The following is a 15989-nucleotide window of genomic DNA, read 5'->3' on the forward strand; positions in this document are numbered from 1 at the left end:
CACAAGACGCGGAAAAGCTGAACGGAGTAGCTGGTTACTGGTGTTCGGTGCGCACGAGAGAGAGAGAGACGCATATCACGGACAGCGACACTGAACCGAGCTCTCTTCTGCGAAGAGAAAGGCATCTCAAAATACATGAACATCAAATTTGCTTATTTTTGCTCTTGTGCCGACAAATACATACAAAATATGTCAAAATATCCACCTTGGAAATTATGCTCGAAAAAGCTGTCATTTATTTCTTAAGTGAAAGTAAACAGTTGAGGGGAAAAATAGGATGTGTATTATATTGGATGCGTTCATCGTCTCTTAAAGTGACCGCGCCTAATTTAGCTACTGGCTGCTGTAATGTTAATCCAACAATGACACCTACAAACTTAAAAAAACTTAAACATTGGTGTGAAGCAGACGTAAGGTTGTTTACACCTTGTGCAATGTGGAATTAGTTTACAGCTTTTTCAAGCACTTGGTGATGCATTTGGGAAACAGGAGATGAGCCCCTTTTCTAATGCACCACCTTTCTTGATAAACCCCTTCTCAAAGACTTACTGTTTGTCAATTTTATTTGGGTAACACACATATTCTGAATGCCTTCGGCAGAATTCGAATGAGCCATTTTAATCTAGATTAATCTAGATTAATTTCAAGATCACACTGAGATTAATCTAGATTAAAAAAATTAATCTATGCCCACCACTACTATAAATCCATATCTAATGTTATTATTAGTAATGCATGTATGAATATGCTACTGTGCTTCACTGTAATACCCCTGGAAAATACTGTGGCACTGCTGGTGTTTTGAGACTTGGGCATTGCAATACTACTGTAGAACTGGCATACCATGCTACCATAATACACAACTGTGGTCAAGCCAGCCACATTTTGAAAATCATTTGCCAGAAGGACAGAGAGACATTTTTTTTCTGAGAATTTCCTTCAGTTGGTCATTAAGATTTTTTACTTTTTGTAACAGAATCTATAATGAATGAATATGGGAGATGCTTAAAAACTGTCCATCAGGCCAACAGTTTAAAAAAAAAAAGTGATGAAATGTATTCTATTATACTTGGTATTTTCAGTTGCTGGTCAATTATAAAACCCCTGATCAAATATAGTAGTGTCCAAAAATATGGCCAAAGGAGTATAAAACTACAAGTGCTGGTCATATACTTAGAATATCATCAAAAAGTTGATTTATTTCACTAATTCCATTCAAAAAGGGAAACTTGTATATTATATTCATTCATTACACACAGACTGATATATTTCAAATGTTTATTTCTTTTAATTTTGATGCTAATAACTGACAACTAAGGAAAAATTATTAGAATATTACCTAAGACCAATACAAAGAAAGGATCTTTAGAAATTTTGGCCAACTGCAAAGTATGAACATGAAAAGTATGAGCATCTACAGCACTCAATACATAGTTGGGGCTCCTTTTGCCTGAATTACTGCAGCAATGTGGCATGGCATGGAGTCGATCAGTCTGTGGCACTGCTCAGGTGTTATGAGAGCCCAGGCAGCTCTGATAGTGGCCTTCAGCTCTTCTGCATTGTTGGGTCTAGCATATCGCATCTTCCTCTTCATAATACCCCATAGATTTTCTATGGTTTTAAGGTCAGGCGAGTTTGCTGGCCAATTAAGAAAAGGGATACCATGGTCCTTAAACCAGGTACTGGTAGCTTTGGCATTGTGTCTGCATCTCCACAAAGTTGCATCTCCAATCTGCATCTCCATAAAGTTGGTCAGCAGCAGGAAGCGTAAAGTGTTCTTAAACTTCCTGGTATATGGCTGCACTGATCTTGGACCTCAGAAAACAAAGTGGACCAACACCAGCAGATGACATGGCACCCCAAAACATCACTGACTCTGGAAACTTTACACTGGACCTCAAGCAACGTGTATTGTGTGACTCTCCTCTCTTCCTCCAGACTGTGGGACCCTGATTTCCAAAGGAAATACTACATTTACTTTCATCAGAGAACATAACTTTGGAGCACTCAGCATTCCAGTCCTTTTTGAAGCAAGACGCTTCTGACGCTGTCTGTTGTTCAAGAGTGGCTTGACACAAGAAATGCGAGAGCTGAAACCCATGTCTTGCATTCGTCTGTGCGTAGTGGTTCTTGAAGAACTGACTCCAGTTGCAGTCCACTCTTTGTGAATCTCCCCCACATTTTTGAATGGGTTTTATTTCACAATCATCTCCAGGGTGTGGTTATCCCTATTGCTTGTACACTTTTTTTGTACCACATCTTTTCCTTCCCTTCGCCTCTCTATTAATGTGCTTGGACACAGAGCTCTGTGAACAGCCACCATCTTTTGCAAGGACCTTTTGTGTCATGCCCTCCTCGTGCAAAGTGTCAATGGTCGTCTTTTGGACAACTGTCAAGTCAGCAGTCTTGCCCATGATTGTGTAGCCTACAGAACTAGACAGAGAACATTTAAAGGCCTTTGCAGGTGCTTTGAGTGTGGCACCAGATGTCTTTAATATTGAACCTTTTCACAATATTCAAATTTTATCGGGATACTGAATTTGGGATTTTCTTTAGTTGTCAGTTATAATCTTCAAAGTTAAAAGAAATAAACATTTGAAATATATCAGTATGTGTGTGATGAATTAATATAATATACAAGTTTCACTTTTTGAATGGAATTAGTGAAATAAATCAACTTTTTGATGATATTCTAATTATATGACCAGCACCTGTAATGCATGTGCTCAATTGTTTCTTTTGTTGTAATGCAATGAAATATGACAAATTTTGGCATAAAATCAATCAATAAATAAAAGTAATGTGCATAACTTATTGAGCACTGCCCTGAAGAGACTGCTGTAATTGAAAGCAAGGGACAACCAACAATACATTAATTACTGATTATATTCGTAAAATAAACTCAAATGTTATACGCTTTTTTCCTAAATTATTTAATAATAAATTAAAAATAATAATAAAGTTAAATACCTTAACCAAGTTAGTGTTTTCTTCTAGGGATGCACGATATTATTGGACCGATATCGGAATCGGCTGATAATGTCTTTAAAATGCAAATATCGGGATAACTCGGAATATTATCCCAGTTATTTTGCCGATAAGAGGAATACACTTACTCACATGTGCTTATGGTGAGCTAGCAATTAGATAGTCAACAGTTTTGCTCATTCTTGAAGCAAAGTTTTGCCTGAAAGGTGGATTAGATTCACGGAGAGATTAGGTTTAAACTTAGAAAGCAGGCACAGAATGAGCATTTGGTGTATGATAGAGTAAACAGTAGCACATGCAGTGACAGCAGCAGCAGCCTCCCCCAGGTTTTAATGCCCGTTTGGTAAGGAGTTTTAATTCCGCAGGGGGCGCTGTTGGCCTATTTCTAATAAAATGATGAGAAAATCAATATCAAGTAAAATACATAAATAACATTTAGACTGTGCTTCTGATTAAATATAGCGGTGATTGATGTCATTAAATGCAGCAATTGATATATAGTTTATTTACAGTTATTTTCAAAGCTTCAATATACTGTCATTACAAAAAAAAAACTTCATTATTGTTTAATTCTTACAAATGAGTTCTTGTTAAAAACGAACCAAAATTGCCACACAGGTGAGACTTGGTTTCATTCCCAAACAAAAGGAAATATATATCGGCTATAGGCCAAAATTAGCTAAAAAAAAATATATCAGCATATCGGATATAGGCAAACATCCAATATCACGCATCCCTACTTCTTACAATGTATTTTAATTGTGTAGGTTCATTAAAAGCAAACATTGAGAAATATCATCTCCAGACATCAATTTGGGCTATTACTGCATCTGTCGAGTCCTTGAATAGAAAAAAATAACTAACAGGCTCGAATTCTTCATACCATTTTTTGCCTTCATATCTTCATACAGCTCCAGTTTGCTGAGCATTTCCTCTCTCTCCTCTTGCAACTCAGTAATGCGACTATGTAGGGACGTAACATTCGGGGACATGTCGAGACTGAATACTCCAGACTGAAGTCAAAAATGGAATGCAGTTAGATTAATTTAAGTGGATATTCAACTGTGCAAATCTAATGCAAAGAAATATATACTTTTTACCTTAACTTTTTTGAGTTCCTCCTCGATCTGCCTGATCCTAGATTTGGACCATGCTTTCATTTTTAAAAACTTTGCTTCTGCTTTACTGGCCTCTGCTTCTTTCAGCTTCACTTGGGCTAAATTGGACAGAACAAAACAGCTATTAACAATATAAAAAAATAATAAAACAAAGCCACTGAGAAGGAAGGACCCAGAGTTAAAAAACGCAATGACAGGACACAGAATATCTTTAACTGAAAATAATAAACACCCTTTTACTATCATGTAGGCATATTATAAGGTTTCTGCTACATCTGTAAAACATGACATATGTGACCCTGGACCACAAAACCAGTCATAAGTAGCACGGGTATATTTGTAGCAATAGCCAAAAATACATTGTATGGGTAAAGATGAAAAAAATAAATATTTTATGCCAAAAATCATTAGGATATTAAAGAGAAATTTCACCCCAAAATGAACATTTTATGTTTATCTGCTTACCCCCAGGCCATCCAAGATTTAGGTGAATTTGTTTCTTCAGTAGAAGAAATAAGATTCTTTAACTCAAACCATTGCAGTCTATCAGTCTCATAATGTAAGTGGAGAAGAATCACGGTTAAAACATACAATAAAACAAAAAATAAACAAACAAAACTAAATTAAACCCTGCAGCTCGAGGCTATACATTGATGTGTAAAGACACAAAACAGTCTGTGCAAGAAACTGAACAGTACCAAGTTTTACCTCTGATTCATGCAATGTACAGAGGTGTCAAGTAACGAAGTACAAATACTTCGTTACTAGGGATGCACGATATTGGATTTTGGCCGATATTCGATATGCCGATATTTTCAAAATAATTTTGGCCGATTCCGATACCGATATCGATATATATACAAATATATACTGATATATTAAACTTTAATTTTACTGAAGAGAAATCCATGTATCTCTTCTGTACTGATTCTACCATAAATGTATTATTTTACAAATGTAGACAGACATTCACATCTGAAAAACAGGTCAATTATTTCACTTGGAGAATATCGGTTTGGCTCATCAGCAGAAATATTCATATCGGCCGATACCGATGTTGTGCCGATATTATCGTGCATCCCTATTCGTTACTGTACTTAAGTAGAAATTTGGGGTATCTATACTTTACTCGAGTAATTATTTTTCAGCCGACTTTTTACTTCTACTCCTTACATTTTCACGCAAGTATCTGTACTTTCTACTCCTTACATTTTAAAAATAGCTTCGTTACTGCTATTTCATTTCGGCTTGTTTTCATTCTGCCTTGTCATCATTCAAAAAAAAAAAAAAAAAAACTATCCAGCTAAACTATCCTAACTAAATTGCGCCATTCGGATGGAGTGAATTTGATTGTGGTTGGATGAGAAGTATAAACGGATACCATTCCGACACCCTATTGGTTTGTACGCGATCCATCGCACCTGCACAGGACACAGATCACATCACACTCCAGCAAGGACAAAGCCAGTGTTGGGTTCGTTTATCAAAAAATATATTTCTTAAAAGTAAGGTTGGGTATGGAACCAGTATCCAATCGCCTCAGAGTCAGTCTGCTTAAATTTAATATGAAACCGGCGTCAGACCGGTCTCCTCCCCGTCTTTCAGCGCGCTCTTCAATCCGCAGACCATGGCGGAGCAGCGCGAGCTCAAACAGAGACAGAGGACACAAGGTGTGTGTTCATCGATAGATTGTTAGAATATCTGTATTTGTGCAGTTCTTTGTCATAAATACAGTTTACAAAAGGACACGAAGAAGCAGTCGCTTTCTCATCTTCTGTAAAGTTTTCGATTGTCACCGCTCATCACAGCCGTTTCCTCCAGCGAAAATCTAGCCCTTAACACATATGAACGAACACATACTTTAATTACACTTATTTAAATATACTTAATTTAATCATTACATTAATCATTACATTAATCATTACATACTTTATACATACACTAGCTACTGTGCAAAAGTCTTAGGCACGTTAATATTTTCACTTAAAAGAATGGTGTTCAGCCAGTTATTTATATATTTTGCTGTAGTGTGTCAGTAGAAATTATCAGTTTACATTTCCAAACATTCATTTTGCCGTTGTCAGACTGCTGGTGCATTCAAAATCGCACTAGATTATTATAAAAATTAATGGCGAACTGATATTACTCTACTGACACACTACAGCAAAAGATATAAATAACTGGCTTAAACCCCTTTTTTGGGGTGAAAATAATTTTTTTTTCTTTTCCATAAGACTTTTGCACAGTACTGTATTTTAAAAACGACATTGTTGCTACTTTATAAAGAATGAGCATACAGTAATTCACAGAACTGATTAAAGACAGTGAAAGACAGAACTCATCTTAACTAAATATCAGAGTGAGTGACAGAGATACAGTAGAAACATTATGTGTGCTTTTGTATTAAATAATGACCCAGATTGTGAAATACATTTATTAGCCTTAGATTAAGGAAAGCACAACTTGGGAAATGAGAGCATCCAAGCTGAAAGCTATGGATTTCTTTTAAATATTTGTAATGTTCTTTAAAGTTATCCATAGTTTTTTTTGAGGTTCTTTTTTTTAAAAGTATCGGTTCAGGCACCGTTTAGGCACCGGTACCATTTTAAAATTATCGAAAAGGCACTGGACCCAACTTAAAAGTTATTTTTTTTCACTGGCTCATTCACCAAATGTGCGCTTTCTTTTCCTCCTCCACAAATAAAGCTACTGTAGGTAGTTCGGTAACGAGACGTTTTAATAAATTATCGTTTGCGATTGATGACGCAATTGACAATGTTGTGATAATTAGGCTTTACCAACTTTGTAACTCGTTACCCCCCGAACACAGGACATAACAGACGTATGTAATGAATACAAGAAGCTATCAATCAAGAAGGTATCAGGATTATGAGTTATTTTTAGTTTTTGATTACTCACTTGGATTAATCATTCATTTTGACAGCACTATAATGTTTATTGTATATAGACAACCATACAAGAGTAATTGTTACTAAGCCTGCACCAATGTTCTTGTCCATTGCCCTCGCAGATTCCTGCAGCTAAGCTTGGATGTACATTTACATTCCATTAAAAGTTATTGATGACAGGCTTCTGAAGTTTGACTTTTTGCACCAATACAATAATTAGAGGCAACTAGTCATCATATCTCTAGCTCTTTAATGTATTTGCATTGTACTAAAATGTATTCATTTTCAATGGTCATATATGCGGCTGAAACAGGTAGCCTAATGGATCCCAAATTTTTCAACATGAACATTTTAATATAACATTATAGTCATTATAGTCTTTAGAAAAATTTGTTTTTGAGGAGGTGGGGTAGTGCACAATAGGCTCCTGTGGCATGGCCCAAGCTTTTGTTCTTAATGGCATTTTTTTCCCTTACATTACTTTTACTTTTATACTTTAAGTAGTTTTTTAAACCAGCACTTTTACACTTTTACTTGAGTAAAAAGCTTGAGTTGATACTTCAACTTTTACAAAAGTCTTTTTAAACCCTAGTATCTATACTTCTACTTGAGTAATGAATGCCAATACTTTTGACACCACTGGCAATGTACGAGCTATTAGAGTTTTCCTGAGCGTGTCCTATTATGCGCATTCTCAGCATCAGGCATGAGGCATCTTCTTGCTTTATGGCTTTTAAAAGCGTCTTTTAAAAGCAAAAAAATAAATTCTGTCTGATTGTAGGCAGAGTGTCAAAGGTGATTCCCATCTACTTACATTATAAGACTGCAACTGTTCAAGTTAAAAATTTTGGTTTGTGTTCTACTGAAGAAACAAAGTCACCCCTTAATCTTGGATGCCCTGGGGGTAAGCAGATAAACAGACATTTTTGGGTGAACTATCCTTTTAAATAAAGATCATGTTCCATGAAGATATTTTGTAAATTTCCTACCGTAAATACAAAAATATTTTGATTAGTAATATGCATTGCTAAGGACTTCATTTGGACAACTTTAAAGGTGATTTTACTCAATACTTTTTTTTTTACACCCTCAGATTCCAGATATTCAAAAAGAGTTATATCTCGGCCAAATATTGTCTTATCATAACAAACCATAAATCAATGGAAAAATTGTTTATTCAGCTTTCAAGTAAATCTTAATTTAAATAAATTGGCCCTTATGACTGGTAAGATAAGACTTCATTCACATCAAGCACTAGGCTCTACAAGGCTATGAGATCACAACACAATTTAGTGTACCACCGCCGCTGCGTCTGTAAAGTGCATTTGCAGCTTTTGACCGCTGAGTGGCGCTTTAACCACAAGTTATCAAACAAGCGTATCAAAGCACAAATATAGTTAAAATACCGTAACTGCTCAAATAAAGCAATATAGTTAAAATACCGTAATTGCTCAAATAAAAGCCGGGGCCTTTATTCACCTGAACTGCAGAAGGTAACAGGCTTCTATTTGAAGCAGGCTTTTATTAGAGGCAGGACTTTATTTTTAATTCCAACTGTTTGATAAGTAATTGTTTTAAATAACCCATTTTAAATTAAAAGCGATAGCGTTCCAGTGGACAGAGATCATAATATTAGGACAGAATCAGTTCAGAATCAATCACCAAAAGAATCAGCTTGGTTCAGACGCTCTGTGTGTCAGTCTGCTTCACGCTGAATCACACATGCGCAGTATAATCAGCTCCTCGGTTCTCGAATCAGATGCGTCCAACAGAAACGCTTCTAGGTTCAGTGTACTGGTGATCCGAAAACCGATGCAACGGGTTCTTGTCTCGAGAACAAGAAATGCACCGGCAGTGGGCGTGTACTTTCGTTATCTGGCTCTGCTGCAGAAATTTCCCCCGGCCTTTATTTAAGACCGGCTTTTATTTGTCCGTGTTGACTACACCCCCGGCCACTATAAGAGGCCCGGCGTTTATTTGACTTCCAATTTTTATTTTAGGAATTACTGTGTTTAATATATTTAATATTTAATATTCACAGATGAAAATTTGGTATTTATGAAGTTATGTGCATTTCTTAGAACAAATTCAAGAAGGATAAATGTCAAGCCTGTGCTTGAGCTTATATTTTCTCTAAACTACATGTTATTAAACCATATTTTAGATTTGACACATTTAAAAGGTGTGCAGTATTATTTATATTATATTAATGTGTTATATCATTCAAAAGACATTGTGGTTTACTTTGCATCGGAGCACTAAAAGTGGTAGCCTATTTTAGTGAGCTAGACTACATGGATTAATATGCAAAATGTCAATATTTTCTAATATTATGCCTATATTTTAATTTATATTTTAAAATTCCTTTAATAAAACAACATGCATTTTTTTTATTTGTTACGCATCCTTTATTTGACATAACTTATTGGGGAAAAGACATTTGTCTGTAAACTGATAAAGAAATTGTTGCATGTTTAAACGTGAAGCGCTGTATAATTTTGTTCCTATTATTTAGGCTTAATTAGCCTAAAACAAGAAACAATAAATTAAACTTGCATGATGTAGTTAAATCTTTGAAACTCTAAAGAATGGATGGATTAATAAAACATCCTCACGATTAAACTCAAGGTCTCTCATTATAATCAACATAATTCACACAATGTAAAAAAGAGCTTTATTAATTGACAACTTAAGTGATTTTAAAGGGAGCCTTCTTTACTTGTTTTTAGGGCTGGGTGATAACATATGGCCAAAAAAAAAAAAACCTGTTTTTTGTTTTGTTTGTTTTTTCAGGAAAAAAAATTCGATTTATGGTTTAAAATTGATTTTTTTAAATCAATATTCAAATGACATAGAAATTTTACACAACTGGTTTTAATATAGTTCTTTATCTTTCATTTAGCAGTAAAAAAAACAGTAATGTTATTACCTTAATGCTGGAAAGATCTTTCTTTTTATTTATTTATTTAATACTAGCCCATCATGCATCTAACCATCCACTCTGCGTTCAGAGCTGATCAGATTAAAAATGCAGCTTCGCATTGAGTCAGTGTCATGGACGGAGGACAGAGCAAGTAAATATATTTTCTAGTCTATATTTCCATCACGTTATGCCGCTGGATTAGTTTTTTTTTTTCTTTTTCTTATACAGTATAACTTATTTGTAAATAGAGCAGACACTATCTGTGTGTCTACACCAGACGCGAGAGTTGTCAACAGACAGAACATTTTTAGTCTATAACCAAAACAACCGTTCTATATAAACCTGATCAGCAAGTTTAAGACACTGTCCATATGAAAGACCAAGAGATTCACACCTTTATCTCAACCCCCACAAGCCATACATAACTACCCCCCCAAAACTATGAATTAACACATGTGGAATTATATATATAACAAAAAAGTGTGAAACAACTGAAAATACGTCATATTCTAGGTACTTCAAAGTAGCCACCTTTTGCTTTGATTACTGCTTTGCACACTCTTGGCGTTCTCTTGATGAGCTTCAAGAGGTAGTCACCTGAAATGGTCTTCCAACAGTCTTGAAGGAGTTCCCCGAGAGATGCTTAGCACTAGTTGGCCCTTTTGCCTTCTGTCTGCAGTCCAGCTCACCCCTAAACCATCTCGGTTGGGTTCCGGTCCAGTGACTGTGGAGGCCAGGTCATCTGGCACAGCACCCCATGACTCTCCTTCTTGGTCAAATAGCCCTTGATGCCTTCAGTGTGACTCTACAATTTTCATAGTCATGAAAATAAAGAAAACTCTTTGAATGAGAAGGTGTGTCCAGACTTTTGGTCTGTACTGTATGTATATATATATATATATATATATATATATATATATATATATATATATATATATATATATATATATATATATATATAAAACATAACATAAATGTAGCCCTTATATTTATTTACTGTTTAATAACAATAGCATGCATATGATCCTTTGTGTAAAGGTCTTCTTTAAATTTTTGATGAGTAGCCTGTAGCCTAAGACTATCCTACGTTTTGAAATTAACTCACTGTAAATGGTTTAATATTTTTTAAAGATGTTACAATGTTATATCATAATGTTATTGTTATTTTACCTCCTCCTTTTATCTCATTTTACAATAATATTAATTTCGCAATCCATTCCTTTGCACCACCTGGCGGTATTTTCATGAATGATTTTAACATGCGACTGAAATACAGTTAACGCTGCAACACCGCGGCGGTGGTACACGCGGCGGTAATGTCCATTTAGGTTTTCCACCTACTGTATGTATGCGGTTTAAGGTTAAAAAACACATACTGTACATTATTGTTTCTTCTCTACGCCCCGCCTTTCTGAAACACATTGATTTATACAAAGCTCATTGATCTGAAAAGTGAGATATGCTCTGATTGGCCAGCTATCCAGTGTGTTGTGATTAGCTGAATCCCTCTAGTGTGTGACGGAAATGTTACGCCCCTTACCAGAATGTCATGATAGGTTCGACGAGACAAAAACATTAAGACCCATTATAAACTAGGCATTTGTTGCATCCAGTTGCGACATAATTACGTATTATAATGACTTACACAGTTCATTCGTTGCATTACATTTCACAGCGTAAACAAAACCATATCTGCATTTGTGATTGGAGAAACGACAAACAACAAGTGCTACTCTACACTGCTCAAAACTCAAGTATGAATCAACAGTGGAAAAATTATTATGTGTAATATGTAAACGTACTTACAGGCTGTGAGTCAGAACAGCCGGCATTGTAGTCTAACATACTCTCCCAGGATCAGGAAACAGTCCTCCATAAAATGTGCTGCACACATCTGAATATTTGGTTTGAACTGTTCTGGAACAGTGTTGTACATACAACTTAACCACTGATTTCTAGGCGTGTCCTCTTTTGAAAGGCCAAACAAAGTATTTTCTTTTTCGCAATAAAATATACAGCGTCTTCACAACATGGGGGCAGCGGTGGCAGCTTTTTTTTTGTGTGAACATTTGGGTGGTGTTATGCAAATTTTCCCACATTGTGACGTAGACATGTGGGAACATGTCTGAACAAGGCGGTTTAGGAGGGCGTGGATGAGTTTTAACTTTCTTGAAGAATATGTCTTTAGGTTTGAGACTTTAGTCTTAGCATTTAGGGATCTTATCTATTCATGAACAGCTTGTAACACTCCAAAGAGAAAGGAAAACTTGATATCACATCATATGTCCCCTTTTTTTTTTTTATTCAGTTGCCATAACAGGTGCTTAAACAACACGGATTTAATTTGAGAAAGGAAGGTCAAACTGCAGACAGAATTCTTTAAACAATTGACATGATTTTCTACCTTGCAGCTCTGTGACTCTCTGAGCTGTGATGCAAGTAGATTGGTTTGCTGATGCATCTGCGGGCTGTGATATAGAGCGCTGAAGGGTCTCAAGCTGTCTGCGTAAGGCCTGCTCCTTCTCTGACAACTCAGTCTCATGTTTATTAGCAGCACTGAGCAACTCTGCTTCATGTTTCTCCAGTAGATCCTTGATCCGAGCCCGAGTAATGTGACGTTCTGCCTCCAGCTTTGCCTGAAAGTTTTCTTTCTCACCCTGCAAGCGCTGCATTTGTTCTGTCAGCTCCTACCAAACAAACAACTTTATTAATCAACTCTGAGAACTCAAAGCAATAGGGACTGACTATATAATGTAATTATTCCCTTATGTGTGCACAAACATATAGACACCATTCACAAATGAAGCTACATACTATAATAAGAACCAAGGAAATGGAGTTATGATTTTTTTATTATAATTCCATGTATTAAGGAGTATTTATTTTGTTATTTTCATTATTACTCCTTTTTTTCCCTGTTTCTTTCTGTTCAAGTTGTTTTTATTTTCTCACCCCGTAAAAAAAATATTTTAAAAAAGTGTCATAAAAATGCTGTGTTAAACAGCTTTTAATAGACAGTACAAAAACAAAACTACATTCAATTTTTGATTATGATTTGCTTTTAAATAACAACGCTTTTTCAATCTGTGCAAATAGTGGTCAAGCATAAAACTGCATGGGTAAATGGCTGATATTTAAGTTACTTATGTTAAGAGGACATCATTTTTATGGAGTGCCACGTCATGTGTCACATGACATCTGCTCCCTAAACAAAGCACAATGAGCAATACTGTCAGCATGCATAAGGCAGACTTGTAAAAGTGCAATAAGAACATGGAAAGAAATAGAACATTTCCAAGAACATGGAAAGAAATAGAAATTACACAAAAGTTTGGAAGTAAGCCACGTTTAATTGCATTTCAAAGATAAATGTTTTATATCCTGCTATGCACTTTGAGAGGGCTGGACAAAGCCTCTATCTCTAGTCTCATGTCTTCTCCCCACATTCCAAAGCAAGGTTGTAAAATATCGGAAAGTTAATTTTATGTTCTACACAATCACAAAATTATGATGGTGTGCAGTTTTACAATTTAATTGCTAGGTCAGATAAAGACAGAAACACATAAGACAAGACTATGTGTATGGATGCACTGTCCAACTTTTTCCTGAGTAACCAATAAGCAGTACCATGTAGGGTTGGGTATTGAAACCGGGAACCAATATGGCACTGGCACCTATGGAACCGGTATGCACCAAACAGAATAAGAACGCAGATTTCGGTGCCTCATTTCAGTTCCTCATAAATGCCTGAGCTATCAATAGAAATATTTGTCCTGGTTCTCCGAAAAGTACACAAGAAGCAGGGGCGTCGCTAGGCTTTATTAGGGAGGCTATAACATTTATCTCCATAAAGTGTACACACATTCAACATCCACATCCAACTTCTGCTTGGGTACTTTCTCATCTCCATAGAAACCCAAGTTAAAATGGGGTAAAAAAACACTGACTAAACTGAAACTTTTTCAATTTAACTGCATATAAAAATATGCACAGGGTTAAGCTGTGCTGCTGTTGCATGGCTTGCAGCGCTTAAGTTACTGTGTGTGCTCTTATCATTTTGTGGACAAAATCCCACAAACTTCAACCCAATCAAGCTGTATTTATGATATGTGCCCTCATCTGTTTTCAATACAGCTAACCGTTGGACGCTTCACGTTACTATGCACTCATTAAACTATGACGGACAAGTTACTTCAAAAAGAGTAAAATGACACTGTAAAGTGATGAAACTATGGTGCCATGTTCTTTTTACAACCATTTTCATAGGTTCAACATTATATTATCGTCTCTTAGCATATGGTAATTGACTAGAAACACCAGAAATATAAAGCACAGTTCCGGTCAGGCAAGACTTCCGTGTTCAGAAAAAGGTGGATAGGAACAGTAATATCTGATTTGCAAAAAATTTGAATGTATAAAAATAAAAATGTAATTGAGAATTTGGGAAGAGAAAATACATGAATAAACGTTTGCCATAAATAATGATATATATAATAGTGATGTAATAAGAATGTTTGAATGCATGTTAACATTTTAATGCATTTTATAATAAACAAAATGTAAAAAGAAAGAGAGAAAAAAGCATAATTGACCATTTGAGCATATTTGTAAACTGTAAAATACCTTAGCTTGGTTATCTTTACTGCTGAGTGCTGCATCCTTTTCCCTTATCAACTCTTTTAGTTTGGCCACAAGTTCCTCCATCTGTGTTAGCTGCTCAGTGATCTCAGCAACTCTCATTTCGCTGCCCATGTCCACCTGCGGGGAGACAGGAGCCTGAGAAAAGCAAAGATCTATTAATGCTGATAAACATTTATGATTTGAGCTACGTAACGGGGTGAGGGTTCTCGTATTATCTTGAAGAGTTTTATTTTGCTATAACCAAGTAACTTGTTGCTCACAAAATAAATATGCTGACATATTTGCAATTATTTCAAATTAAAAGACCCTCTTCACTCCTAGACATTCCCACACTAATCATATATAAGGCTGACTTATAATCATGCATCACAGAAAAACAATCCTCATTATGAGATATTTAAACAAAAGCATGTGTAATACTTACTCCATGCGCAGAGCTGGACTCATCTGCTGAAAACCACCTCAACATTGTTTACACAACCTATGGCCTAAGACTGGAGATCTTAGACAGGAGGTTTTAAATAAAGTAAATCAAAACTACACAAACTCGGTCATCCCACTGGATGGTTCTTCAAGTCTGGTCCTGAAGGTCCACTGTCCTGTATTAAAATGGCAATAAGTGTAAATATTTATATTTTAAATAAATAAATTTTAAACAAATGTATAATGTTATAATACAATGTAATATATGTTAATATAATATAATATATCTATAATATCTAAAATAAGTATTTTAATTTAATTATAGACCATAATCTGATTCGAAGATTTCTGTATTCAGTCAGCAGAGAATGATTATAAATTAATATCTAAACAAACCATCATCAATGATCACAACAGTCAAAAAACGAAGAAGAAAAAACATTCTTGAAGGAACAATTCGAACGCACACCGTGGTAGAAACCTAATCCTAATCCCTTAAAACTGAAAGCATGCAGTGCAGCTACTAAGAATATTTAAAAATGAAATGTAAGTTAACATAATCTTACCTGCAACATTGACTTATATCGCTTCACACTCGTACATAACAAATATACATATATGTTGTATTAAACGGTAGCGAATTTATAACCGTATTGTCTATTACGGTTAACAATATTATGATAAACACATCTCTCGTTAATACGTTCTTCTTCTTGTTAAATGGCCGTTTGCTGCTTTAGAGCATTACTGCCACCTACTGTATATTGCCACGATGACGTTTATGTCCTATTACATGTTTTGCCTTTTCTGGTCTCGTTAAAAAAAAATATTTTAAAAGTTCTTCACACAGTATGAACCAGGTGAAATATAAAATATAGTTAGACATGAGCTCAAGTTGAACCAAGGAGAGGACGTTTTATTTTATTACATATTTTAAAACACCTCTGTATTTTTTTCACTGTTATTTTTCAAAAATATTGGACTGGT

The 15989-nt window shown here is 35.4% G+C and overlaps 1 protein-coding gene across 7 annotated transcripts in view; it reads right to left on the reverse strand.

Moving 5' to 3' along the window:
- The window catches only part of LOC127977389 (golgin subfamily A member 6-like protein 22), a 61690-nt gene extending 45968 nt beyond the window's left edge, over positions 1-15722 (reverse strand). For all 7 annotated transcript variants that reach the window (XM_052582272.1, XM_052582270.1, XM_052582271.1 and 4 more), the window contains exons 1-6: positions 15569-15722; positions 15004-15178; positions 14562-14714; positions 12343-12625; positions 4089-4204; positions 3872-4001 (exon numbers count right to left, since the gene is read on the reverse strand). In XM_052582272.1, coding sequence (XP_052438232.1) covers positions 3872-4001; positions 4089-4204; positions 12343-12625; positions 14562-14714; positions 15004-15048 — 727 coding nt within the window. In that variant the 5' untranslated portion in view covers positions 15049-15178; positions 15569-15722. The remainder of the gene's footprint in view (positions 1-3871; positions 4002-4088; positions 4205-12342; positions 12626-14561; positions 14715-15003; positions 15179-15568) is intronic.
- Positions 15723-15989: the final 267 nt, after the last annotated feature.

The sequence above is a fragment of the Carassius gibelio genome, chromosome B18 (genome assembly GCF_023724105.1).
Source record: "Carassius gibelio isolate Cgi1373 ecotype wild population from Czech Republic chromosome B18, carGib1.2-hapl.c, whole genome shotgun sequence".
In the NCBI taxonomy this organism is placed as follows: Eukaryota; Metazoa; Chordata; class Actinopteri; order Cypriniformes; family Cyprinidae; genus Carassius; species Carassius gibelio.